This window comes from Carassius gibelio, chromosome A22 (assembly GCF_023724105.1).
Source record: "Carassius gibelio isolate Cgi1373 ecotype wild population from Czech Republic chromosome A22, carGib1.2-hapl.c, whole genome shotgun sequence".
In the NCBI taxonomy this organism is placed as follows: Eukaryota; Metazoa; Chordata; class Actinopteri; order Cypriniformes; family Cyprinidae; genus Carassius; species Carassius gibelio.
This window is the reverse complement of record NC_068392.1, coordinates 14,289,517-14,317,094: the sequence shown is the minus strand read 5'-3', so window position 1 is coordinate 14,317,094 and position 27,578 is coordinate 14,289,517. Positions and strand designations below refer to the sequence as shown.

The 27,578-nt window shown below is 36.6% G+C and overlaps 1 protein-coding gene across 1 annotated transcript; it reads right to left on the bottom strand.

Moving 5' to 3' along the window:
• Window positions 1-887: 887 nt before the first annotated feature.
• Window positions 888-24,143, bottom strand: impg2b (interphotoreceptor matrix proteoglycan 2b). The gene is made up of 20 exons (XM_052538188.1): window positions 23,879-24,143; window positions 23,646-23,651; window positions 23,319-23,561; window positions 21,061-21,227; window positions 20,940-20,971; window positions 20,616-20,648; window positions 20,086-20,141; window positions 16,606-19,562; window positions 16,309-16,470; window positions 13,691-14,009; window positions 13,238-13,296; window positions 11,524-11,791; window positions 9,649-11,441; window positions 8,869-9,088; window positions 7,400-7,610; window positions 7,140-7,328; window positions 5,803-6,004; window positions 3,860-3,939; window positions 1,856-1,915; window positions 888-1,759 (listed from the first exon to the last, which is right to left on the bottom strand). The coding sequence occupies exons 1-19, from the start codon at window positions 24,141-24,143 to the stop codon at window positions 1,879-1,881; spliced, it is 7,299 nt and encodes a 2,432-aa protein (XP_052394148.1). The 3' UTR covers window positions 888-1,759; window positions 1,856-1,878.
• Between the last annotated feature and the right edge of the window lie 3,435 nt (window positions 24,144-27,578).

The window sequence follows — 27,578 nt, the reverse complement described above, 5'->3', positions numbered from 1 at the left end:
GCTAATAAAAATAATAAATAATGATTACAAAGCATTTTCTGTTTCTGTTTTTGGCCAAGTGCACCCTGACATTTTGGTTTCAGACCAGAATTTTCTATGTGGGTCATCCCTGCTGACTGGATCTCAGGGGGCTATGGATTATTTATTTTTATTTTTTCCCATTTGTTAAAAATATTAACTAAATTACAAATAAGTAATTAGTAAATAACCTAGCATGAGGTGGTAAAGTTATAGTTAACCACTAGTAGCTTTCATAAATCCAATTACCTAACTTGTGGGGAATCTGTGGTTATGTCGCCTGAGGTTAAGACTGCTTCAGAATAGGATTTTTGAATTTATCCCATTGGATAAGCATCAGTTAAGGCAACTTGTCATTATAATATACTTCTTGCAGATGCCTAGTAGCGGTAACAGCGTGTCTACACCATGCCGCGCTGCAACAGCTGAAGTCTGTCTTCACTGGAAGAGACAAAGCGACCAGTGAAAATCACTTAAAATTTGTGTCAATATGTCATCAATAGAATGCAGGGATTTGATGTGCCACTACATTATTTAATATAGTAGACAGTTTAAGAGTTTAGCCAAATACGCCAACGTTATATTGAGTACCTGAACAGCGCAGAGGCTAATCTGACAAAGAATCACAGTGTCTGAAAGAGCTTTTCATAGAAAATAAAATATGCCTACAAACAAATTACTTAACAAAAGCTAATTAAATCTCGGAACATTCATTGCGAATAAAATCTGTTCTAATCTAACTTGTAAAGCAAATTGCACTCAGTTGAGGTTACTTGTACTGTACATGTACTTTCTGGTGCGTACAAAGGCATTTGTTGATAGATGATTAATTTGTTGATAAATTGCAAATCAAACAATAAATCACAACATTGTGCACTATTCTTTATTCGTAAAATAGAACTTGTGCTGTGACGACGATGAAAATCATCGTGGAAATCAACAATATTAAAAATATACATAAATACAATCTGTAATGATAGTGGACATTAACTTTGGATCAAATAACTTGTGTGTGGCAAGTGTTTTACAAAAGTAGAAAAAATTAACTTCAGGACAGTCACTAAACACAAAACACATTACTAAAAGAAACATTGAAAATTTAAAATCATATATATTTTGTATAAGGAAAATTCTTAGTCAATAAGCTGTTTTAACAACAACAACAAAAAAGTCATGAGGGCTAAACACTAAAGTTGTAAATATAGATATAGAACTACTCTTCTCTGTATTCATTAAAATAGTAAAACTATTGTCAAACGTTCTCTCTTCAGTCAGTCCGTATTTTACGTCACAAGAAATTATGTCTCGCTTCGCAAATAAAAAAACGAAAAGTAACAATCAAAGTGAAGGCACTGACAAATTCAAAACCATAAGAAAGAAATATAGGTTTTCCAAAAAAAAAAAAAAAAATAGAAGAACCAACATGAAGCCTGTATATATAGTTGCGTTATCTGGTATGTTCAGTTGATACGGATAGGTATCACTTACAATTGTTTATGAATATGGCCTTGACAATGCAGTAACAATTCAGGCCATCAGTAACAATAGTAAACATAATCACAAATACATATTTTTTCTACATCAGATCACTATCTGTCAATCCATCATCGTGATGGTTGCACACTCATCCATAAGCACATAAAATCAAAAGTCCATTTTCATCTCCACAAACTATCTCCCAGCATAGTCCACCATGGCAGAAGAGGACCTCTGATTGCATTCAAGAAAAAAAGGCATGTGTCTGTTGGGCAAAAGATGACCAGAAGTACATTGGTATATATGTTTTATAATGTGAAAAAAAATGCAGAAGCATAATAAGAATAAGAATCACATGTACCTTTGGTTTTGTGGGTTGCATCACTAATTGGAAGAGCTCTCTTGTCTATTGTCAAGTGCCCTATAATGAAGACATTCAACATAAAAAAAAACACAAATGAACACAAACCAATAAAACTTCATTCATCACAATGACAGCCTTTCCTGATTGAGAAAAGCAGTCTGTTTAATGTGACACTAAATCAAATAAAGACGTCAGGCTTTGGCTTGAATTGAACTATGAACTGAAACTTTTTTGCCTGGCTTCATTCTAAGAACCAAAGATATATATAAATACACATAAAACATGTAATTTATTTATATATATATATATATATATATATATATATATATATATATATATATATATATATATATATATATATATATATATATATATATATATATACTATTATTATTATTATTTATTTTTATTTTTATTTTTTTTTCAGGAGCTTTCTTAATGATGCACAAAAAAATCTGCTACCATAGAATTTTGCCAAAATAAATAAATTTGGCAATAGGAACATACAGCAACAAATTTAGGCTGACTACCAATTGGAACAGCCCTCGCATCAGGAGGTCACCTACCAAGACTTAAAATGTCTACGTAGGCAGCTCACTAGGTTTTGGTTTGGCTCCAAACTCCAGTGAGTGATCTGCCCTGTGCTCGCAGCTGGTATGACAGTTAACCATTACTCAGCCCTAGCGTTCATTTTTCAGTCTGGTACTCTCCACCTTTCTGGAACTCTATACGGAACCTGGCACATATAGAACACCCACGAATGGGCCTTCTGTCTAGATTTGTCTTGCCTTGCTATTGTAGCTTAGAACATTGAGCTCTTTTGAAGACATATTAACTACCACTGCACAAGGAGTTAAATTCATATCCAGAAATTGACTGTCTCGAAAAGACATTCTTTATGATTCAAAAGAAACAAATCCGTGCCCTTCAAAAGCATGAAAATAATTTTCAATTTAGTATTAAATATTGCTTCTGGATGTGAGCAGTGGCACCAGTTTTGAGTGTTTAAAACTGCCTTAATACATTTTAACTTCATAAGATCTGGTCAGTGATCATTTATGACACTTCAGAGCACTTTGTGTCCCATATTTTCCAATGTGGCAATACAAAAACTTTTTCAAAAAGCAATATTTTTGACATGATGTGGTTTCAGAGTTTCAAAATGGCTAAAATGCATGTAATATTCAAGCAACCCTATAGGTGTGGTTGATCAGAGATGGATGGATGGATGAATGGATGAAAGATAGAACAATGGATGGATGAACTGACTTGGAGTCGAATAGATGATAGATAGATATAGATAGATGGATGGATGGATTGATGCTGACCCCTGTTCTATAGAATTGATGGATTTATGTTTATGTGCAGCTGAGGTCATACTTCACTGAAGGACAAGGGAAGTTTGCTTTCCAGTAAGTGGTGCATTTAGTGGTTATTCGGCTCGGCCTCTTACTGGCATCCACAGTGCATGCTAAACAAAAGTGCTGTGTTCAAAACAAGTTAAGCCCTATCTGCAGCATCTGTGATATGCAGTCAGTTACCATGTAAATTGATGCTGACTTTTCTGTCAGTTTTTTTTAAACAAACAAAAATGGAGTTTATAGTACCACACTTGCAATAAGTCGACGGGGAAAGACATTCCAGGGGAGCATGCAGCTCATATAATTCTTAAAATGGAATTCATCCATGCAGAAATGGTTTATTGAAAATGTTTTTTTTTTTTTTTTTTTTTTTTTTTTTTTATCATGGACAGATATCTTGCCCTATAGACTTTCACTATACATCCATAAATTAAAAAAATAATAATAATAATAATAAATAATATATATATATACATATATATATATATATATATTTATTTATTTATTTATTTTTGTTCATGGTCATCGACAATATTCACACAGATGCTGTCCACTGAGTTTGGGTTTTATGGAAACTAGAACATAGTGATGGTGTGTGTCAGGTCTATTATCATTGGTTTTATTATCACCAAACACTTACACTTGGTGCTGTCGGACAAAATTTGCAAACTGGCGGTCCTTGGCATACAGCTCGATAATGCGAATGCGGTCCTGGATTTCCTGTCATGACAGCGGGAAGGTGGAAGAGAGAGAAGAAGACAGTTACATAACAAATCAGCTGACCTCTCTGCCCCAGTCCTCCTTTTACTTCTAGATGTCTAGACCAACTTGGCAATTTAAACCAAGAGCAAAGGTGAAACACAGAATCTTAGGAAGGATCTCTTTAATTATAGGCACTCTTATGTGGCACTTTTACGGGATTGATTTTTATCCAGAGTAAAAGACCAACAGATAGACAGAGAGACAGATAGATAGACTACATATAGATAGGACAGAAAGTTATATAGGATAAATATATAGATAAACACACACAGAGACAGGCAGAAACATAGATTATTATTTTTAAAAATATGAAATCCACTGTAAAAAATATTGTTGCAGTTTACATATTTTAGATAATTGCGTAACTGTTACTGTAATAGTAGTAGTATTTCTGCATCCATCAACAATCCACTTCATGTTTCATGGATTGCAGGAATAAGTGAATAAAAGACATCTCGCCTCAAAAACAGTTTAGTGCATTCAGTTCTGACCATTACATAAGAAATATGATTTATCTCCCCATAAAGTATTGTTTCCCAATGAGGACATGCTTGACAATTCTCCATTGTTCAGCATTGCCAGAATTTTCTCCATTGTGACCATATATCAGTATCTCAGGCTATGACAGTTTCATTGCCACGGGGAACAGTGCTTAAGCTGAAGGACATGTATTTTTAGGAATATTCTACGCAAACATGTGGCACAGTGAACGTCATTAAAACACTAAGTAATGCTGCAGACCACTTGCAGAAACACACACAGCGGTACAGCTCTACGGACAATGTGTATCATGAGCACCTAATTATTCACGAATTATCAACGCTCTCTCATGGAAGTTCGTAACTATTTTGCTTTTTTATGTTAATTTGTAAATTCGTCATTCAGTCTACTTAAATTCAAATTAATAGTTAAGTGTAGGGGTAAGACCTTCAAAATTTTATACAAAATTACCACCTCTATTCACTTTCTTATCAGTTCAGTTTAGTATGTGGACATTTTTATGTTAATTTGTGTGATCACATTCATACGTCGTCGTACAATCTACTTACCCCCATTCGACGGTTAAAGGCCCGTTCACACCAAGAAAGATAACTATAAAGATAACTATATTAGTGTCCGGATGATATCGTCTGTTCATTCCAAGCGCACACTTCTGGCACTTTAAATTCTCAAGCTCATCATAGTAGGATTGATTTTGATTGGCTGTCAAAGTTATCATCATTCATCAACTGAAAAAATTCAATCGTTTTGAAAGTGATTCCAAAGATAGCGTTTCTCTGTGACTGTGGTGTTGACTTGCCATACTTTAATATTAAGAAAGATTTTTAGAACTATATCTGTATCTTTATCTTTATTGTCCATGGTGTGAACAGGCATTACATTTTGGAGTGGACCCTCATGCTTACAATTTTTATAAAAAGCATATGTTTTCATATAAATAATATAGTACTTATTCATATGAAATCATCACCTTGTAAAAATAATTGCGCTCTATTTGATGGTTAGGCTTGGGGTAGTGCTTACTTTTTTCAATTCAATTCATAATCAGTTAAATTAATTGCATTTATATTAGCTTTCTTTTTGACATAAGATATTCTGCATTGCTGCCACTTGCCACTTTCGGAAGTTGTCTTTTTAGGTCCGAAAGATGTATTTTTAATAATTTGCCAACTGAGCAATCAACAACCAGGTACGATATACCACATCAAGTGGTCTTAAATCTTCCCCACAAAACCTTGATTCTTGTCCAAATTAATTTAGTGTCTTCTAAGGTCTAATTCGAATTCGAATGCTAAGAGGTTAACATGCACTCAAACACACCTCTTTCGTAAGTTCACTGTTCTCATAAATGTGTCGTATTTCCTCGCTGCTGAAGTCCGTGGAGGCCTCAGCGCTGGCAGTGCTGTACGCAGGGGCATCTGGGTAACGGCGGTAGTATTTATTATACCCTGTATTAGCTTCACTTTCAAACATGGGATTGTACTTAGTGGCTCTTTCTAGAGATGGCATGTTCTCTGAATATCTGTTGAAAAACGTCAGGAATTAAAAGTCAGATTTTGGACAGCAACATCAGAAAAAAAAAAAGAATATTTTGGAAAGACATGTTTGATTCTCATCCAAAATAGGTTTCACTCCTTGCATAATGTCATCTTTTTCTATTGTCTCTGCATGTCACCAAATTAAATTAGCAATGAAATAAACCTTTGGTTGTATCTGGAATCAAACATGCCCTTGCCGTGGGTTTGTAAAAGTAGCAGATCGTCCCATCTATTTATATCTGCCCAAGGGTGGAGCCACGGAAAAAGTGAGTGGATTATCTCAGGCCGAGTGAGAGCGGCTCAATGTTCTGTCATCCTGGCATTCATTCCTCTATAACCTGTTGATCAGGATCACTGATAGATCCCCTGCATAGACGTTACGTCATTGTGCGTCTGCCAGGATTTCCCTGTTTGCTCTGGTGCTGGCGAAACAAACAGGTTTAAGTCTGCTGTGTTTAAGTTTACAGACAAAAGTGTAGATGCAAAATAAATTAAGTATTGTATAATATTGTGTATGTAAGTTATCTAGAGCTGAGGGATGTCACGTGTGTATTGGATATAAAATTTGTTTGTTCAAAATGAAAATTAAGACATGAAGAACTTGTTGAGAAATTATAATTGATTCAACCTGCACATGCTTAACAGCATTTGTTTCGTAATGACCAAAGAGAACATATTGTGTGTTCCGGCTCATTCGTGCAACAAGGTCATAAAAACAAAATACGCATGTTTGGGCTGTAAAATATTGCAGTGTGCTCCATATGTATGTTCCAGAATGCAGTGGTTTCAACCACAATTACAGCTGAGATTGTTTGGTTCCTTTTCAACTCGGTACAAAAAACAAATGTCATTTAACAAGTTGGGATATGAAACATTGATTTGTCTTTTAGGGCCAAATCACATTTCAGAGTTCTTGTATTTACAGCATTCAGTCAAAAAACGGACATAATGCTTTAAAAATGCCATTGAGACATCACACATGCACCATTCAAGTTGTTCAATTGAACTTATTAATGATCCATTTAACAGATCTGTAGTCCACTAAGGAGTTCTGCTTGTTCTTAATAGGAACATTAAGAGTTGAGCATTAAGAGTAAGTTTATTAAGCACAGTTTGTACCGTAAAGGGTCTTCTGAATCATCCGTGTCATACTGGTCTCGCAGAGTTCTGGCCAGGAAAAAGATCATGCCCGACGCCACAAGGAGGAACCCTGCGACTGAGGCGATGGCGATGCCGACCACCAGCGGTTCTGACACATACTCCTCACAGTGTTCGCCTCGATACCACCAGTTTTCACCAACTCGACACCTAAAAACAAAGGTAAGTCAATTTCAGTTTTGGCCGTATCATTGCTTTAGGAGATTTTTTACAGTACACACCTGCATATGGCACCCTTGCCAGGTATGATGTCACATTTCCCATCGTTCTGGCAGAAGTCTTCCTGTATGTCGCAGATACTCTGACAAGGAAGCCCGTCCACGCTAAAATAGCCAGCGTTACAAACGCACTCTGCCTCGCCTGTCCAGCGGTTGACTAAACACTGGGAGAACTCATTGCATGCTTGGAACTTACATGGATCAGCCTGGTCACCTACCAGAAAAAAAAAAGAATAAATTATAAATACAGCAAAAAAAAAAAGGTAAAAAATAAAAGCTAATAATATAAAAAATAAGCAGTGTTGGGGGTAATGTATTTCAATTAATGCAAGTTATGTAATCAGATTACTTTTTTCAAGTAACTAGTAAAGTAACACATTACTTTTTAATTTACAAGAAAATGTCTGAGTTACTTTTCCAAAAAAGTAATGGCAGTTACTTTGTTTTCCCATTAATTGACTGACAAATCTTATGTCCCCATATTGGGAAAAATTGGAAATACGGAGGTGTTGCGTGCTCTGTGTGAACATGATGTAGTTCTAAACTAAATGTGAATGTAAATTAATTAATCCCACTCGCAAATAAAAAAACTTTATAGAAAAAAAATATATAATAATTCATCAAATCATTGTTTATATGAACTGCATTTTTATATTCTTTTGAAATAATACAAACCTGAGCACCATCATATATAATCAAGATGGAATACAATGACGTTACAAGTTTAGATGGAAGTTTATAAATTTGACTATTTTTGCATTTGCTGCAATTGCTATAATATAAGCATTATTACCATTCATTACAAATTTGGCATCAAAACAAAGATAATTTTCTGATTTCAAAGGCATCAGCATTTGGTCATTAGAGATGTGTTGACAAAGGAGCTTAGAAAGAATTTACACAGGGACACAAACAAATATGACTCACTTGCCTGACGCATTGAGCTCTGCATGTCTCACTAGAATAAATCACCTCTAATCTGTCTCCAGTACAGAATCAATCTCTTATCACTCATCCTAACAAGGCCTAATGTTTTCCAAAGTCAGACTGCAAAACCCTAACCTTGTGTCCTCTAGCACAGAAGAAGCCTGCTCAATATTGCTCAAAACGTTTGAGATCTAATGTTTCGGAGGTGCGCCAGCAAAATGCACAGTGAATGTAGTTATCCATCTTTCTGGTACAATTTTAGGATTGCTATTTTCATAATGGCAAATTCAAAAAACCTGTCTCCTTAACATTTCCTATATTCTTATCCCTAAGTAAGTCTAGGATATGTTTTGCCCATTTTAATGCCTGTTTAATTACAATTGTTCAGTAGCCTTTTAGTAGTGGTATAAGTTGAAGAAATGCTTCTTTTGACAATCAGTCTAGCTCCTGTAACATATTTGAGTCCTATAGCCTCCCTGTAGCACACTGAAAATACACTAAACCGTAAACCGTTTTTTTGTGTATATGTAAATCCTTTGAGTTACCTGATTCAACATCCAATGAGTACTTGTCTATTGCAAGATTCATAGTTTGGTAAGCAGTATTGCAGAAGTCTTCTAGGATAAGGTACACTGCTGTTGTTACACCATGGGGAACTGGCTTGCCAAACTTCATCCTGCTGTTTACCACAATGCTTCCATTCCTGAAGTTCAAGATCTCTAAATTCTGGAAATTGCTGAGGTTGGACTGCAGATATGGTACGAGCTAGAGGGGAAACAAATTAAAGCATATTCCAATAAGCAGGAATCCAGAACCTCACATGCCTAGTTACCTTAATGGAAGTCAAGAAGGTGACTGAAGATTCTAATTCCATTCCAATTATCTCATTAGTTAGTGTTCATAAAGACAGCTGCTAATGGAGTTAACGGATAGTATGCAAAGCTCCTAACAAACAAAGGTTCTTCAACAACAAACATCAACAAATATAAACTGACGGTGTCCTCGGTGAAACTTTAGAATATGCTGTATTGAATATGGAATTGTTTACCCCAAAATGAAAATTTTATCATCATTGAAGATTTTCATGGAACACAAATATTCCACCAGTCACCAATCACTACTATTGTATGAAAAAAAAGTTCAATTAATGTGATACGTCCCAAACATTCTGTCTAATATCCCTTTGGGTTCCTAAAGCTCAATTAGTGCCTAAGTAAGAACATGTTTAAAAATAGTTGTGATTAATAACTTATGGCCTTCTTAATGATGTGTTGCTTTCCAAAAATTACAACACAGTAAGAATGCATGTGACAAATATATCTTACCAGCTCCATAAATCGCTGCTCAAGAGCCTTGTATTCAGTAGAGCTCTTGTTGAACAGATCTTCAGAAAACATCATGTTGGTGACCCTGAGGCTGAAAAACACTATCAATGCCCTTCCAGGACTGGCTGGCAAGGCAATACTTGCCAAGTCAGCCCCACGAGCAAATCCGCTACCGTTGTCTTCATCATGGTTTGGCCCATCAAATGGGAATATATCAAATGATACATCAAACTCTGTTATGCTGGGATTTACTGGAACAGGAACTTTTAAAGTGGTACTGTCAGAGTTCACTGGTTTGCTAGGTAGGATGAGGCCTGTGATGTCAGGGCTTGATCCTACTGTGTGCTCTTGTACAGAGTCATCTGAAATTATCTGATTGGTAGATTTGAATGTTGGCTGATAAAATGATGGTACAGTAGTGGAACTAAGGGACTCTGAATGATCTGAAACATCTGGAATGACAGGCATTGTGGATGACTGAAATATTATAGTTGAGACTCCATCTTCAGCATTCTCTGATAAAACAGGCTCCTTTGCAACAGTTGCTATATCAGTGTGTATCACATCAGTTGGAGTCTCTGCTGTCGTCGAATGAGTAGATGATTGGGCAGGTAGAGGTTCTGTGGTTGATTCTGGCAATGGTTCATCTTCTATTGATGAATGTGATATCCGAGTGAACGGAGAGTCCTTCTCGGGAAACAGGGAAGTTGAATGATTTAAACTCGGTTCCTCAGTAGCTATTGTTGGGTCTGTTGTTGCGACCAATATCTCATCCCCAGCTAAATCCTCTTCTGAAAGTTCAGTTACTTGGCTTTCTGTGGGTATAAGCTTGATGCCTTCCATTTCCTCATCTAGAATATTAACTTCTTCATCTGACCCTTCTGCCTCTGACAATAAGAGTGCAGGTAACTCTGTGATAACTTGGGTTACAGAATGCTCAACAGCTTCTGAATAAGTGGTAGGACCTTCCAAAGAAACTGTATCAATTTCTAGGGTTACAGGTAATTGGGTGGTTGAAGGCATCTCATTTGACTTTGTTGTGGAGTCCTGTGTTCCCTGACTCTGCTTGTTTTCTGATGAAGTAGTTTGGTCATCCATGTCCACTGCTGTGCTTGGTGGGATCACAGTGGGTGTAACAAGTCGTTCTGTATAGTCCTTATCAACAGATGAACTGATTGTATCAGGACGTTTTGATGCATCCACATCTTGGGTTTCTGCTGAATTATAGACATGAAGTAAGGGTTGACTGGTCACATGTGTAACCATAGTGGTAGATTCATCTGGAAAATAGTCATCATATTGTTCAGGAGCTACTTGGGTCTGCATAGAAAGCTCCACAGTCAATGTCTCCATAGTCCAAAAAACTGGAGCTTGGTCAGTTGTTGTGTAGTGAGGATTAGTACTTATGTCTTGTGTCACAAGAACCCTGTCCAAGAATGGCTCCTCGGGTGTCAGATCTTGGTGGGGATGCTCAAGCTGTTCCACTATAGATTCCTGATCATCCTGAGGTTGGTGTACCTCACTTTCCTTCAAGATTTCTTCTGGTGTTCCTGACTCCCAAGGCCAAAAGTCAGGACCTATATGGTCTCCAGAGAAACCTGAGCCTGAACCCAGGTCTATCAAGTCACTCTGAGTAGTCAACTCTACATCAGGAGGGTCCACTGGAGAAACTGAGGTCTCTTCCAACTTGTGAAGTGATTCTGTAGGTAAGGCAACTACAGCTATCATGCCTGTGATAGGACTGACTGTAGTTGCAGTCTGTAAAAAGCCCTCCTCTTCAATAATACCATCGTCTGAAACAAGAACACATGATTTTAGAACCATATTACTGCCTTTAGGTGGGAAATAATTCAGGAGAGATTACAGTAGACTCACTCTCTATACCAGGAGCAGGTGCACTGCTTGATGTCTCAACTTTAGAGGTAAGGTCAATGTCAAAGTTCTTCAAAGATACATCTGTGTGAGACAGAGTGGGACTTTCCTCAAAGATTATTACATCATTTGTGTCCTCACTCTGTCCTTCCATCCATGGATCTGTCATGGGAATGTGGTCGAGGAAGTCATGATTTGTAATGAAGATGTCATTGTTGGATAATTCCTGCCTGGTAACGTCTGGTGGTTTCTCAGAAGCAAGAACATTATCCTACGACAAATATATTTAAGGTAAGTCTACATAAATGTTGCTGACAAAAAAAAAATGAACCAAAAGACATTGTAACTTCCCATACTAAGGACTATGTCCACTGAATGCCCTAATGTTTCAGCTGTTAGAATTATGTCTAACTGTTTGACCATCAAACAAAGTAACTTTTTCCAGAGAAATGTCAGTGGAAATATTGCATAGACATTCTGGTCCTAGATGGGGTATTGACTAATGCATATTTGACGAGAAGACAGTTTTTAGCTATTCAATACACCAGATATTTACATTTAACCTTTCATTTAGATTTGGAATATGTTGTGTTGTATATATAACAACTGTATGTATATACATTTATGAGTTATTCACAGCATTTTATTTTTATGCAAGTATTATAGTGAGGTGCTACTGAAACTAGATCAACGTCAGTTGCACACACTGGCCTCATTCATGAAACACGAGCAGCACGACTTTCTGTGTAAATCATTTGTAAAACTATTCTTACGTAAACTGTCACTTTTAATCAAGTGTGACAATTTACATAAGAATAGTTTAACAAACACTTTACACAGAAATTAGCTATGCTCGTTTTTCTTGAACTCGGTCCACTGACCATTTAATATAGAACAAATGGATAGACCAATTTCTCCATAGAACTAGTTTTATGCACTCTTATAGTTATAATTTGTATCAACAGCTAGCTGATCACACGAACAAACATCCATCTTAAACAGGGCAGATCAGATGAAGCTTCTCACATCAACTTCAAGTAACTAACGTGTATTTGGAGGCAAGCATACTATTACCTGAGTGAGAACACATGTTTCCAGATACAGACATGGACATAGTGCAAAACAAGACAGTAAATCTACTTAATTAGGGTATTGAGAAAAGTGCCAGTTTTGTCAAATGTAAAAGGAAAAACTGAGAGTAAATTCTTAGATTAATTATATGTTCGGTATCCAATGTGTCTTTCTAATTAAACTACAGACTGTGAAGAAAGCTGCCTGACCTCTGGAATAAATATGTGTCATACTGAGATTAAAAACAGATTCTTTTCAATATTTCATAGTGCCTGAGCAAAACAATTTTCATAAAACAGTATGCTTACTTGTGTCTAGAGAATACTTGAGCTGGAAAATTGACTTGAATAGTTTTACAGACCTACCGTATTATCCCAAAGCTATGCTATAATCTTTTTTAATGGCATGCCATTAAAACCAATTTTACGCGCAAGGTAATCTTTCTTATCATGTAACAACATAAAACTACATGTGATTGCCATTACTGTGACTAATTTTTCATTTAAAAGCTTTGGAAGGATTCACATTCACACTTTAATTGATTGCACTGCAATCAGGTGAAAAACACCTAAATCCCTAACTGCAGATCTGTCCAAGTCGTGGTTACCCGTTTACTGGGAAGTCATACCAATGACCATTAACTCACCATCATGTCACTGGAGTCAAGTGGTCTGCTGGTTGGTTTGGAAGGCAGCAATGTCTCCACTATGAAGCCAAAACAAAGACAAATCGTATCAAATTATACTTAAAACTGCTCAAGCACAGTTCATTCATACCCATGCTGGCATTTCTTCAAGAGAGACAGGCTCTGAGGGCGTCAAGATTAGTCTGCCAAAACCAAAGATAAGAACCCTGAAGCCTCCATTCTTCTGTTAAAACTGTATACTGCCAAGCAGTGTAAGAGGATATACCAACATTGTCAACACACTGCATTTTGGGTTCTTTCAGCTACAATTTACAATATACCACTGTGACAGAATACAAACTTGAACCCGAATGTCTCTATGAAACTTCCATAAGAAGCACTCGGCTCAACACCCTGATGTCTTGGGTTCCCTATAATGGAGTCGCAATGTGTCTCTACCTCACAATGTCCTACCATTTTCCAGTTGTAAAGAATCAGGGTCCACTTCCAGAGTGGTGTTTCTGATGAAATTCTCCCTGTGGAGGGCTTCACTGATGTAGTTTCGGAAGTCAGTGATGGTGTAGACAACAGTAGGTAGCTCATCGGGATCTGGGAAGGAGTTCTCAACCATGTTGGAATGTAGGTTTATGTAATCCATGGTCTCATTACTTATGCCCACGCCATCGCCCTCAAGGACCACAGCATAGTGCACCACCACTGCCAGGCCACTGAGGAATGCAAAGAAAACAATGACTCTTTGCAGTAAAAATAAATAAATAAATAAATAATAAGGCTATTAATAATTAATTGCTTCATCAAAGGCCTTACTGGCTGTATAAACTGGCCTCAAGAGTGGAGTTTCACCTTCAGTACTGCAGGAGTTTGTCATGTTGGAGCCTGCCATCTATTTTGTCAGTTTATCATATTTGATCATAGTGTTTGATCAACTTTGTTTACATAATTCAAATGCCCAGTTGTACATTAAAATAAATTCTGAGTAGTAAAGCTTTCCATAAATGGCCTAAGGTGGCTTGGTGTTTTTAGATGGATTAAGGTGTAGTTGTTCTTCTAGCACAACCACGCTTGTCTGGTTGGCCTCCTGGTTAAGCTGGTTTAACTCATCAGCCACCTGGTCTCCATGTCTAACCAGCAGTAATGTGCTGGTTACCTCTAAATTTCTCTAAAATCACCAAAACAGCTTAATCAGCATGAATAGGCTAAAAGACAATGATTTAACCAGATTTTTATTTTTATTTCTGCGACATATTTTTCTGAGATGGTTAAAAAAATAAGAATAATCCTAGTGCGTTCATGAACAGATCAATTGTGTCTCCTATGACAGACAAAATATACAAGTGGATTCAATCCTTTGGTACACCAGAAATGCTAATGAACTGACTTGCTGGAAAATTACTCTGCTATTGTCTTCTTGCATTATTGACAAACTATTTTCCTGTTTAACACATAATGTTGCTTTGACACAACCAATACTGTATAAAACACTTCAAATAAAGGTGACTTGACTATATGGCTTTAAGGGAGAACATGGCTATTCACAGGTTGTATAAGGGGCCGTACAATATGCAGTTATCCATTGTGTGGTTTAACCAAGGCCTTGGGAAACATTGCCACAATGACATTTGAGAGCAAAGAACATTTAGCATTTAATCCCATCATGATTAACAACTGGGCATGCGTTTAGCACTTATCCCACTTAAGGTGGCGACTGGCCAGACAAAATAGCCCACTGACACGCACACACACACATATGCCACACCAAGACAATTGTGACAACCCTATCAATCAATTGATTTCACAAGGTTAATGAAGCAGCAAGCACATAACCTTACCAAGAAAACGTTGTGAAATCAATTTCAGAGCAATGCTCTATAAAACACTACATATGGTAGTGAAAATTCAGGCACATGAATTTCTCATTAGATGTTTGGAGAAGATATGGGTTACGCAGCTGTGTGATATGGCAGGGTGGTGAGATGGATTTATCAGGCCTGGGTGAAGCATAGCAGAAATATTAGTAGTGATAGACCAAATGACATTAATGTCTGTTTTCTTCATTTTGAGATGTGATTAACTGTGACTTTTAATGGCAATGTATTTAGACCCAGCATTCGAGCTAAATAAAATTTAGGACACTTACCCTTCAATATCCTTCTGTGGCCTGAGATATTTTATGAAGAAGAAAAAAAAATTATGATATTAATAAAACAACACACACAGAATATATATATATATATATATATATATATATATATATATATATATATATATATATATATATATATATATATATATATATATATATATGCTATTGCTTGCATAAATAATCATTTGTGCTGTGCAACGATGACATTTTCTAAACGCGACTAATCGTAATAAATCTCATTATGCACAAAATTAAATAATGAATTCGAAAGTAGTTTATTGCACACTTGTACTACTATATGAACACAAGTGCAGTAACATTTGGTTTGCAAACACTTTAAACAAATAAGGTGGGTTTTTTTTATTTATACACGAATTGGAGCAAGAATTGGTCTGCTAGAACCCCTGGTCTGGTCCACAAGCAACATGCCCGTGGACACTGCAGACTAGCGATCTGCATGTGTACTGCACGTTGACGTGGACAACAACGCAGAAGTATAAATGAAAACTGTTGCATATCCTACAGCATAAAGGTTGCGGCATGGGTCCGACGAAGAAGTATAAATCAGCCTTATGTGTATTTAGAGCCAGTGAGCAACAGACTTTAATAATAATAATAAACTGCATTAATGCTCAATAAAAATAATTGGTGGCATTAATTAATTAATGCATTAACACAATAATAACGGATTAATTTGCCCAGCCCAAATAATATAAAAAAATTATATAAAAAGCATACCTGAATTCAAGGACAAGTATTTTCTTAAAACCTGGGAGCCGTTTAAAAACGTCTTCAATCTTCAAAAAAGAAAAGAGATGCAATAAATGTTCAGTACTGTATATATATTTCCTGATGGGCATGACATTATGGATTCTAATTATTTTATTATTTAATTCGCCAAATACATAAATGTATAGATGCTACTTACCTTATCGATGAACAGTTCTGATAGATACTGATAGTAGTAACTTGATGGATCTCTCAGAGCATCATCATAGCTTTCACCTCTTATCTTAATACTCAACTCCACAATATGATCACCGACAGGACGTGCTGGTCGGACTATAATGTCATCAACTTCATTTCCAATCTATATACAAAAATAATTATAAGAAGAAGAAATAAGAAACGTTTAAGAGGAACCCACAATTTCTGAGTTAAAAATATATTCACAAATGTATTTTTAAAGTTAAATAATTGTCTATAATAAACTGTATGTGCTCACCTTGCTGCTTTCATCTAAAATATCATTAGAAATGTCCTGTGGCAAGTTTTGTAATGTGGTAGAGTGGTAAGTCTTTTGTATAGTGGTTGTCAAGTCATTTAGTACAACTGTGATATCCTCCACTTTCAAGATAGGTGTTGGGATATCGTCCTCTGAAGGTTCTGGATGGACCACGTGTATATCAGGCGTTTCAGGTAATTTCTCAGGTACCTTTGAAAGTTCAGATATTGACAAAGGTGTCTGAGATGTGACGTCATATGTCTCTGAGATGGCTCCACTTGTCTTCAGTATAACTTTGGGTGCTTGAGATATGACATGAGTTGTCTCTGTTATGACATCACCTTCTGTAATGACTTTAGGTGTCTCTGTTGCAACTTCAGGAGTCTCAGGTAAGGAGTCTCTGGTCTCATGTCCATCTGTGACTTCATGTGTGATTTCCACTGCAATTGTATGTGTGTCCTTTGGAATTTTGGGTGGCTCTGTAACTTCAAGTATGTCCTTCTTTATGGCAGTTGTCAACATGTCTTTTTCCATCCCATTAATAGTAAGATCTGGCATTGTGCCTTCAAAAACTTCCAAAAGTGTTTCCTCATCCCCTTCATCCATTTTAGTTGTATCTTCTAGCTTGTCTTCCATGCCTTTAGTTACAAACTCTAGAATGTCAGTTTCAGAGGTACCAATGTTAAAAGAAGTATCAAGCATGGTCTCTGGTGTGATTCCAGTTGTGGTCTGACTTGTGGTCTTAGTAGTTTCTGTTCTCCTAGTATAACTTTCTTCAGAACTTTCCACAGATGATTCTTCTAAGATGAAAGCTTCAGTTACATCACTTAATTCAGCGGTAGCTTCACTTGTTCCTCCAACAAAATCTTCAAGTGTGTTTTCAAGAACTGTTACTTTGTCTGAGCCAATGTCTTCAAATTCAACCCCAGCAACTTGTGTTGCCTCTGTTGTCATCTCACCAGGTTTCACAGTGATAGTTAAGTCCTCATCAACATGCATGTCTTTCTCAGTAAACACAGATTCAGTACCTCCTGCAGTTTCCTGTGTAAATCTAGATGTCTCTCCAGCTGTGACCTCAGCAGCTTCTGGGGACTCAGTTATAATGCCCTCTTCCTTACCTGAATGATTCTCTTCAAACTCAGTTAAGACATTGATAGGCTCATGTGATTCCTTAAACACTTCATGAGTGCTCTCTGTCATGGTACCCAGTAGTTCTTCATTTGTTGTCATCTCTGGTGTAGGTTTAGTGTAGGGTGTCTCTTCCTCCACATCTTTGCCATGTAATGTAACAGTTTCAATGTCTTTGGATCCATCCTCCGTTGATACAGCATCAGGTGAGGTATTTACAGGAGTAGTGGGTGACAGAATTTCTGGCACTGTGGTCATATATGTGATTTCGACAACATCCTTATCTGTCTGAGCTTTTGGAAACCCTTCTGTGGGGGGATTAGGCAAAACCTCTTTGAGTTTTGTAGGAGTTGTCTGCACTGGTTCCTCAGGTGAGACATTCTGAACAGGAGATATTTCTGTAGGAGAATCTACCAGAGGTCTGTCAGGAGACATAATTGTATCTTCTGAGACGTCTACATCTACATGCTGAATGGTAACAAGTGCTGAATTAACTGGACTTTCAGTAACACCCCAACCAACATCATCCTCAATATTTGAAATAAAATTTTCAGTAGATTCGCTGGTGTCTACTTCTGAAGCATTAGTACCTATTCCTGGCAAGTCCTTAAGGATTGTGGGAAGACCTGTCTCGTACTTTCTCGAGGTGGAAACTACTGGAGTTCTACCAGTGGGCAACAATGTAGTCTCTGACACAACATCAGTTTCTGCATATTGAATTGTAGCATCTACTGATCTAACAGGATCTTTAGTAGCACCATGCCCCGTGTCCAATTTAGTTAAAGAAATAATATTTTCAGTGGATTCACTAGTTATTTCTGTAGGAGTTATGGTACTTGGCCCTAGCGAGTCCTTAAAAGATGTGGGAATATCATAGTTATATTTTCCTGAAGCAGAATAATCTGGATTTCTATCGGTGGTCAATGGAGTAGACTCTGAGACAATGTCAAACTCTTCATGTGGAATGGTGACATCTGCCGTTTTAACAGGACCCTCAGAAACGTCTTGTTTCACAGGGGTGTCATTTGTGAGCTCAGTAGGCGAAATAGCGATGATCCCTATTGAGTCTTCAAAGGATGTGGGAATAACATACTCATATTTTCCTGAAGTAGAATCTTCTGGAGTTCTATCAGTGGTTATAAATGTAGACTCAGAGGCAATGTCAACCTTTTCATGTTGAATTGTAACGCCTGTTGTCTTAACCAGATCCTGAGTAGCATCCTGTCCTATCCCCAGTTCTGATTCTGAATGAAGCTCTTCAGTGAATTCGCTGATGATTACCATAGGAGTATTGGTGCTTAGTGGAGGTGTAGCCTCTTTTTCTGAAGTATAATCTTCTAGAGTTCTATCAGTGGTCAATAATGTAGACTCTGAGACAACATCAGCCTCATTACTGGCGACTACTGTTGGAGAAGTTGTTATTCCTAGCAAGTCCTCGAAGGTCGTGGGATTCTCAAAATCATACGTTCTTGAAGTAGACTTCTCGTGAGTTCTCTCAGTTGTCATTAATTTAGACTCTAACACTATTTCAGCATCTTCTTGTTGAATGGTAAAATTTAATATTTTGATGGGACTGTCAGTAGCATCCAGTTTTACCTCCAGTTCTGCTTCTGAAGTAGGTTTCACAGTGGCCACCCTTGTAAGTTCTTTAGGTGAACTAGTGCTTATCCCTGTCAAGTCCTCAAAGGCCGTGATGAGATCAGGCTCAGGAGTGATTCCAGTTGTCATCTGAACCTCTGGACTTATAGTGGTGATTAAGAGTTGGTCTGTAGTTGACTGCGGTGCGATGTCATGTGAGTCTATTACTGCCTTAGGAGCCAAAATACCGCCTGGGTGAGGAGAGAGAAATAAAGAGAGTGAGGAAGAGGCAGAAAAGGTAAACGTATGTCATAAGAAGAGGTTTGAATGAATTGTGAGTTTCATATTGATAATTGCATCCATTATTTGCATGCTCTCATTTGTTTTCAGGATATCTGGGTCAAACATGTAGCCTATCATTGAGGCTAAGTCCATGCATAAATAAGTAGTTACACTTGACTAATGATCCTGACACCTCTACTGCATTACAAGCCTCTGAATACCTAAAAATTAGTCAATTCTGATAGCAGTGTATATCCTGAACCATAGAGCACTAGGTTTCTGTTGAAATGACTGCAGGGTCTCATACAGACATTAACAATACAGATTAATCAGAGACTAACTTATATAAACATACTGCAAAATTCAGTCAATAGAAATAATACTTTCTAGACTTTAGCTACTTATTTTGAAGAATTCATAAACACGGAGTGGAAACACAGATTCATTGTTACGAAGCATATTTTTTCAAACAATGTAGTAAACTAGACTGACCTTGTTGGGTTGTGGCCACGTTTGCTTGTGTTGGCGTAGTATTCATTGTCTGATGTCTGCGAAAGAAACAACAATTACGAATGTTTTTTTAAGGCCAGGAAAATACCCAAAATATTAACGTATTTTCTTAAAGTTTAGTTCCCCCCTTCAGGATATGAATTGAATCATAATCAGTGCTATGTCTCTAAAGCTAGTGGAAAGTAAACTAGCTTGAGCAGGGACTAAAGGTATGACTGAAATATTTGCAGTCTGAAGCCAGAGTTCTGTATCCAGCTTTTATTATTAATAGGTGGTTTTGTCTGCAAAGCACCAGTGTGTGCTCTGAATTAGCTACCTTGGCTGCCTTGCTAAAGAAAGAATTGGTGTTTTCAATTATTTATATAGTGTTAGAATTATGTTACATATGTTACAATCTGAGCTCCACACTGTACATTTTCAGATTCATTTATATTTAGGCTGCAGGGCTGTACTACTGTATGCTAATTATGTTATTCCATGCCTATAAGTAGCTTGGGAGCTTGAAGTCCTACCTGCATTCAGGTTGCCATGGGCTGGTGGCCGCACTATCATAAGACAAATATAGGAATGACGTGATTACACTGTTACTTTAGAAACAGTGAAATGTAATGTGGGTTCCTGTATTTTTCTATATAGCACATAATTAAATGAAATATGGATTTAAGATAAATGTGCTGACTCGAGTTTGGGAGCGAAATGTGATGCAATGTAATACAGTGTAAAAGCGTAAAAGGTATTTGCTGCAATATTATCATATTCCTATCATACTGCATGTCATAAAGTGCTTTACAGAAAACAATGCGTTTATGATGGTAATGTTTGTAAGCAGTTCTCACCTTGATGATGTCACCGAAGCCACTCCTACCCTCTGCAAAATAGCATAAAGTATTTTTTTCTCTCTCTCTTTTAATTTAAGAGCTATTTGTTAAGTATCATGACATAAACAAGTATACTTACACTTGAAATCAGAGTAAGGTGCTCGGCTGACTGGCTAAAGCTCCGGCCAATATCAAACACGCTAACACTACTGTTTTGACATTTCCTCATCCAGATCTGATACTCTTCTTTCTCAGGTAAGCGATCCCAGAAGATTTTGAAAGCCTCCCAAACTGTTTCCTGGCACACTAAGACACACACACAAATGCAAACAGATCTACAGATACCAATAAGCATTCCAACCCATATGCAAACACACACAACCTCGTAAATGTAGGGGGGGGGGTGGGGGGGACAGGAACAGTAACAGCCAAAACATTGAGGAAAATTGACCTATTTTTGACAATTCTCAATATCTTTACAATATATTTTGACAAATTATCAATACAATTGTGTATAAAACAGTCTTTTATTTAGTGCATCACTGCATTAGCTTTAGCGACATGCTAACACATGTTGCAATTTGAACTACATGCACTTTGTAGAGTTGCTGTCTATGAGTGCACTCTAGATCAGCCACTTATTAGGTTTATTTGCAGTTATGATGATGATGCCAGTGTAGACAGCAGACAGTAATGCAGCTTGCTAGGTTTTGGAAAAGAACTAGTGAACTATAAACAGTGGAGAAGAATTAATCTGCCAAAACACCAGCTATGAACTCTGCTGTAGTGGAAATTGACATCACTTTGAATGGATACCCCTTTCATTTAGAAGACAGAAATACAGAAATTTTCTTCATTTCTAAATTAAATAAAGAATAAGCAATAACTAACATAATGGAACCATCTCTTATCCTTATCCTCACACGTCAGTTGTTCCAGACAAACATAGTTTCTTTTATTTCTCAATTTGTGAACCAGAATTACTATTTCAGTACGTGCAGCATACTTTCTCAATGTACCCTGCAAGTGGAAAATTAAATGCGCAGATGCGGGATGTTAACCCTTGCTAAACTTTTTCCGCCTCCAGTCAAAATGTTCCACCTACATCTGCCCGCCATACCGACTATGTACAGTATGACAACTTACAGAACTCAAGTGTGTAGGAGGGCAAAGGTCACAAGTTTTCCTGGCAGAGCGAAGGATCTGATCACCGTCTACAGTGATTCAGTAGCAATGTGGTAGAAATGGGAATTCTGGCCTTTCCTACTAGAACGATACATGTTGACAGCATTTGACTTTAACAGCTTTGTTGGACATCTCAAGCCCTCTGCTGACAGCCACACCTTCAGTAACAGCCTTAAAGGGACAGTTCACCCCAAAATAAAAATTACTTTATCATTTTCCATATGGTTTCTCTTTATCCATGGAACTCTAGAGGAGTTATTGAATTGAATGTTCAGGCTATATACACCCTTAAAAATATATATTTTTTTAATATAATTTATTTTTTGTATTACCAATTATGGTTGCATGAAGAAAAACATTGAACAAAAGTTTCTTTAGATTTTTGGTTTTAAATGGTTCTTCTATGGCATCACTGCGAAAAAAAATAAAATACCTTTGGAACATTTTTTTTTAAGAGTGTACAGTAAGCTATATATATATATATATATATATATATATATATATATATATATATATATATATATATATATATATGCTTTAATTTTTGGATTAATTAATTCATTTGGCATATACAGTGGGGGAACACCATATGTTTCACACAAACAGACACATTCACAAGTAGTCTCTGACATTTTGACCACGCTCTACATGTAATAAAGCATCAGAATGCCCTTTAATAGGGTTCCATGGCTAAACGTAATCAACTTTCCACTGACACACTGCAAGAATAATGTATGTAAAACAGCAACACTTGATTCTCAAGTTGTCGTAATTCAATTCAGTAGGGTCATCTGGGTCCTATTAATGCACCAGCGAGAAACATTATTCTCAGCGGTGGTCTCCAATAGTTTAATACTTTGATTGTATCTAACTCCACAGGCTAATATCTGAAGTTTAGAAAGAGCGTGATGTGGAAAAGTGTGTTGAGTGCGTTTGAATATTTGCGCACAATTATATGTAAGACAAAGAGACAGTGTGTTTCTGACGTTTCGAGACTGCGGTCAAATATGGGGTTACTTGGACGTTAATGGAATCAGTCAGATTGGCTTAGTTTATTATTGATGAAAAGTAGAGAACTATGAGCTCATTTTTCGCGCATAATGAGCATCCATTTGCACTATAGAAATCATCTCCAGCCTACTGTACCTTACAATTACCATTCTTGGCGACTATCCCAGAATCCAGAATAAAACTGAAATGTCTGGTTCTTACCTCGCAGGTGAAAGTAGTTGAGATGATTCTGTATTGCCTGTTGCACCGTCTCATGGGAGCAAAGTTTAACTCCATTGGGAAACAGGAGGTCTCTTTTCCGTCTAGAAATAGCCGTTTTCCCTTCACTAGACACGTAACTCACAGTTTTCCCTTTAACTGGCAGCAACAAGTGATTCGAAACTTCACTGGCGTCCAAAAAAGTTGTATATCCATTTGGTAAATAATCCTTGCGAGCTCCAGAATCTGATTAAGAACAAAGAACACAGGGTCACAAGATTGCAAGCATCACAAAACTCCACAAGGCCTTCATGTAGAGTAGATACATACCTGCATCTAAGGAACAATGTCCGGTCAACAACAATACCAAAACCCACCAAATGCATTTAAAAGACAAATCAGGCATAATGATTCCTTATTCCGAGTCACTGTAGAGAAATAAGTCTTAAATTTTTAGTTCACCGACTGATATAAGTTAGGCATCCCTCATTACAGCCCCCCAAAAAAGTTGTGGAGAGTTGATATAATTAGTCTGCATTGTCAGAACATCCTTTCCTTGTCACAGAGGGATGCGATCATGTAGCTTTGAGCTGACGTCTCCTCATGCGGCTTAGCAGATAGCTCTTTGGGAGATTTTTCTTCCCCACTAATCCTATTTGTTAATTCTTCTGAGGAAGCTTGTCGAGAAGTCAGCGATACTCTTTCATTTCCCACCTGTACGATCCGTCTGGATAGCCGAAATGTCAGAATACAGTCCTGTAATTTGCAGTCTGATCCGTTGAGGAGTTCAATTATGAGAGTGGCTTCTTTGGTCTCCATTGCTGCCATTGGTTGTAATGGGATTTCAGTTTGAAGAGTTGCAGTGATATCATTACACACGATTAATTGCACAATCTACTGTGTAAGATCTCTTGCTAAGACCAAGTGTTTAACTAGATGTGACATCCTGTAGGGTTATCCCTTTGTATACAAGTTTGCCACGTGCTGTGAGAGCGCAGCTTACAGGGACTTTATCCTTATTGGGTTTTGGTTGCATTCCACCGTGGCAGGGATCGTATGAACAGATGGCACAAGCACGCGCCAAACAATTCCAGGTTTCGTAAGGTATCACTGGTTCGGTGGAGGATATTAAAACCGCGGATCATTCAAACATGTGTTCATTCAACATATATTGAGTTGAAGTCATTTTAAATCAGTGTTCGTAAAGAGAAAATCGTAATGCTGGCCTGTCTGAAAGGTCAGTTTACAAAGGATACTTCGGCAGTTTGAAGCAAGTTTTGAAGTTTAGCACATTGGTCACAGATAGATAGATAGAAATATTAGCTAGAATGGAAGCTTAAATGAGATTAAATTACTAAGAATGATTACATAGATGGGAAGTTTGAATGATAAGACTGCCAGATGGTTCAGACACTGAGCTGACTGATTCCAGTTTAAATCCGTTGAGTTTGATGGTAAAGGGTGTTTGACAGGAAGCAGACAGTGGATGTGACAGATCAAACCCTGTGTGACATCTGCCATATCTGTAGCTTAGTTTTCTCTTTCTTTTTCACTTTGTGCTCCTTTCATTCTTTTCACTTATCCTACGAACAGCGCCCAAGCTACACCAAAATGCATTTCGGTATTCTTCACCAAAACTGAAGATATTTCTCATGCTTTTCTGCTGTCGGGAATAAATCTCATTTCCACCAGATCTCAAATCGCTATTCATCCTGTGATGATTTTATTAAATTTTTTTCTTGTTCTTGTTCTTGTTCATGTTATTGGGAAAAAAGTAACATACTCCTTTGTCTTGCTAAGACTAACAATTTGATACATCCTAAAGGTGTGCAATTAAATTATTTGACAATTGTAAATGACTGGAAGTTATATAAAAAAAAGAAAAAGAAAATAGACAAATGTTATTTTCTTTGATGTTTCTGTTACTTCACACATCAACTCAAGATCTTTTGAAGTTTTTTTTTCACGCTTTTGAAAAAGTAGTTTATAATGGTTAATTTAAAGATATTTATTTTAGCACTATGTTTTATTTATAATTTTTTATTAACTTATGTTTTAGTTTTCATTCTATTTTTGTATTATTTAATTAACTTGTATTTTATTTGTAGAACTTAAACTTCTAACTTATATCAGTTACCAGGTTTTATAAGATTAAAATGTTCATCAATATTCAGTATCAATATTTATCAATGTTTCAATAGACTATACTATTTATACTGTGTTTTATTTCAATTATTGAACACTTTTTTAATATTATTGCTAGATTTTTGCATGGGAGCTTAAAAATGGTTTCATGTGACCTTAATTTAGTTATTTATTTAATTTTAAAGATTTTCAAAAATGATGATGATCAAGCTAAAAAGCTGAAGAATAATTCAGGAAATAGACATCTTCACAAGTTCAGTTATCACAACTCCTTACTTCAGAAGTAAGTTGCGTAAGCGTTTAGGTAACTTTGGCTTCGCCGCCTGTGTATCATTTGGTGTCCTGAATTAAAATAGCTAGAAAAGGAAAGGAAGGGTTGGAGCAGGTCATCATGGCAGCGCTCCAACACCTTGACCTATTGAATTCAGACAGACCTGAACAAACCTTCTGCTTTGTTTTTTACAACACTATATCTGCCATCCAAGTCAGCGCTAGACAGTGAGGGCGATATTTTGCGAATGTTTAATAGTTAGAAGTCAGTTATTGGATAAAATGGTAAGTCGTTAGGACGCTCGCCCGGCAGAGATCTGGGCGACTATCCAGAGAATCAGATAAGGATTTCATCTTCAGTCACTTCCATTCACATTTGCATTCACATTTGGGGGTGAAATCTCCTCGTTTCAGAGGCTAATTCAACTCTGATCTCCGAGTCTAGTCCAGATGAACTAATCTAGGGCCGTATAGTGTAAAGTTGGAGCAGTGAGCCTGACATCGGCTCAGTCAGGCTACTTCCATTGTCAGACGTGATTAGGGGAAAACCCAACACTGATCCTAAATCCCAGCATCCCAGTCAGGCGAGAGTTGAAGGCCACACACTGCGGGAGGCTCAGTACTTCTATTAATAAACACTTATCATACACTACATACAGTGGGCATCCACATCTTCTATTTGACATTTACTAATTTAAGTTATATATTTGTTTTAAATTAAGACATTATAATAGAAACAAACCAATTTGAATGAAAAGTGCATTAAAAGCTTATTTGCACTATGATTTAAAATAATATTAATACAATTAAATAAAATAGAAATCCTATAAATAATGGAAAGGTCTACTACCTTTTAGGGGACATTTTTATACAAACAAAAAAAGATGACAATTGGCCAGTCTTGTACAGCAATAATCTCTTAATTTTCCTTAAGGAATCCTTCACTATCCCGAGCAATAATCTTCCAGTAAACAACATTTGAATTAGTGAGAGAAAGAGAGGACCCTTTAAATCCCATTCCCATCTGAAGAACACCCATCTGCTCCGAGAAACACACTCCCACTTCTCGTCTAAATCCCAGTGCGTTCATGAGAAACCCTACTCAAGGAAGGTGTGTGTGTGTGTTTTATGTATTTTTTTATTTCCTATGAAATTCCCATAAATTCCACAGTTAGAAAACATTTCCATTTACCACTAAATACTTAATTCTTCACTGTCATCAATCCAATTAATGCATGTATAAATGTATTATTACTTTCCTTGCACGTAAAAAAATAAAATAAAAATAAAAAAACATTTTAAAAATATGCCAGGCACTGGATAAATATTTAAATTTATGACGTTTATTATTATTTTAGTAGGGGTCCGGCTGTGTGTTCTACACTTGTGTTCTCTAGTACATCTGGAAAAAGGGATGCTTTTATAATCTTTCTTTTTTTCTTTAATGGATTAAATAAATCTTCTATGCTTCAACTGCTTTTTGTAGTGATGGCACTATTACTATTTCAAAAGGTCAAATAGTCTAATTACAAGAACTCAACTTTTGGAGTCTGTATCCAGGAATCTATCCAGAATCTTGTTTCCACCAGGAATGGTTTTCTCTGACAGGTTAATAATAATAATAATAATAATAATAATAATAATATATATATATATATATATATATATATATATATATATATATATATATATATATATAATGCAATTATAGTTTTGTTTTTGTCACAGAACCATACCAGCTGACTTTATACATAAAATATGCAGTTTAGCATTTCAAGTATGTGATTTAATACAAACCAGAATTCAACTAAAGGTTGCAAAGCAAACAGGTGTAACTTGAGTTCCGGA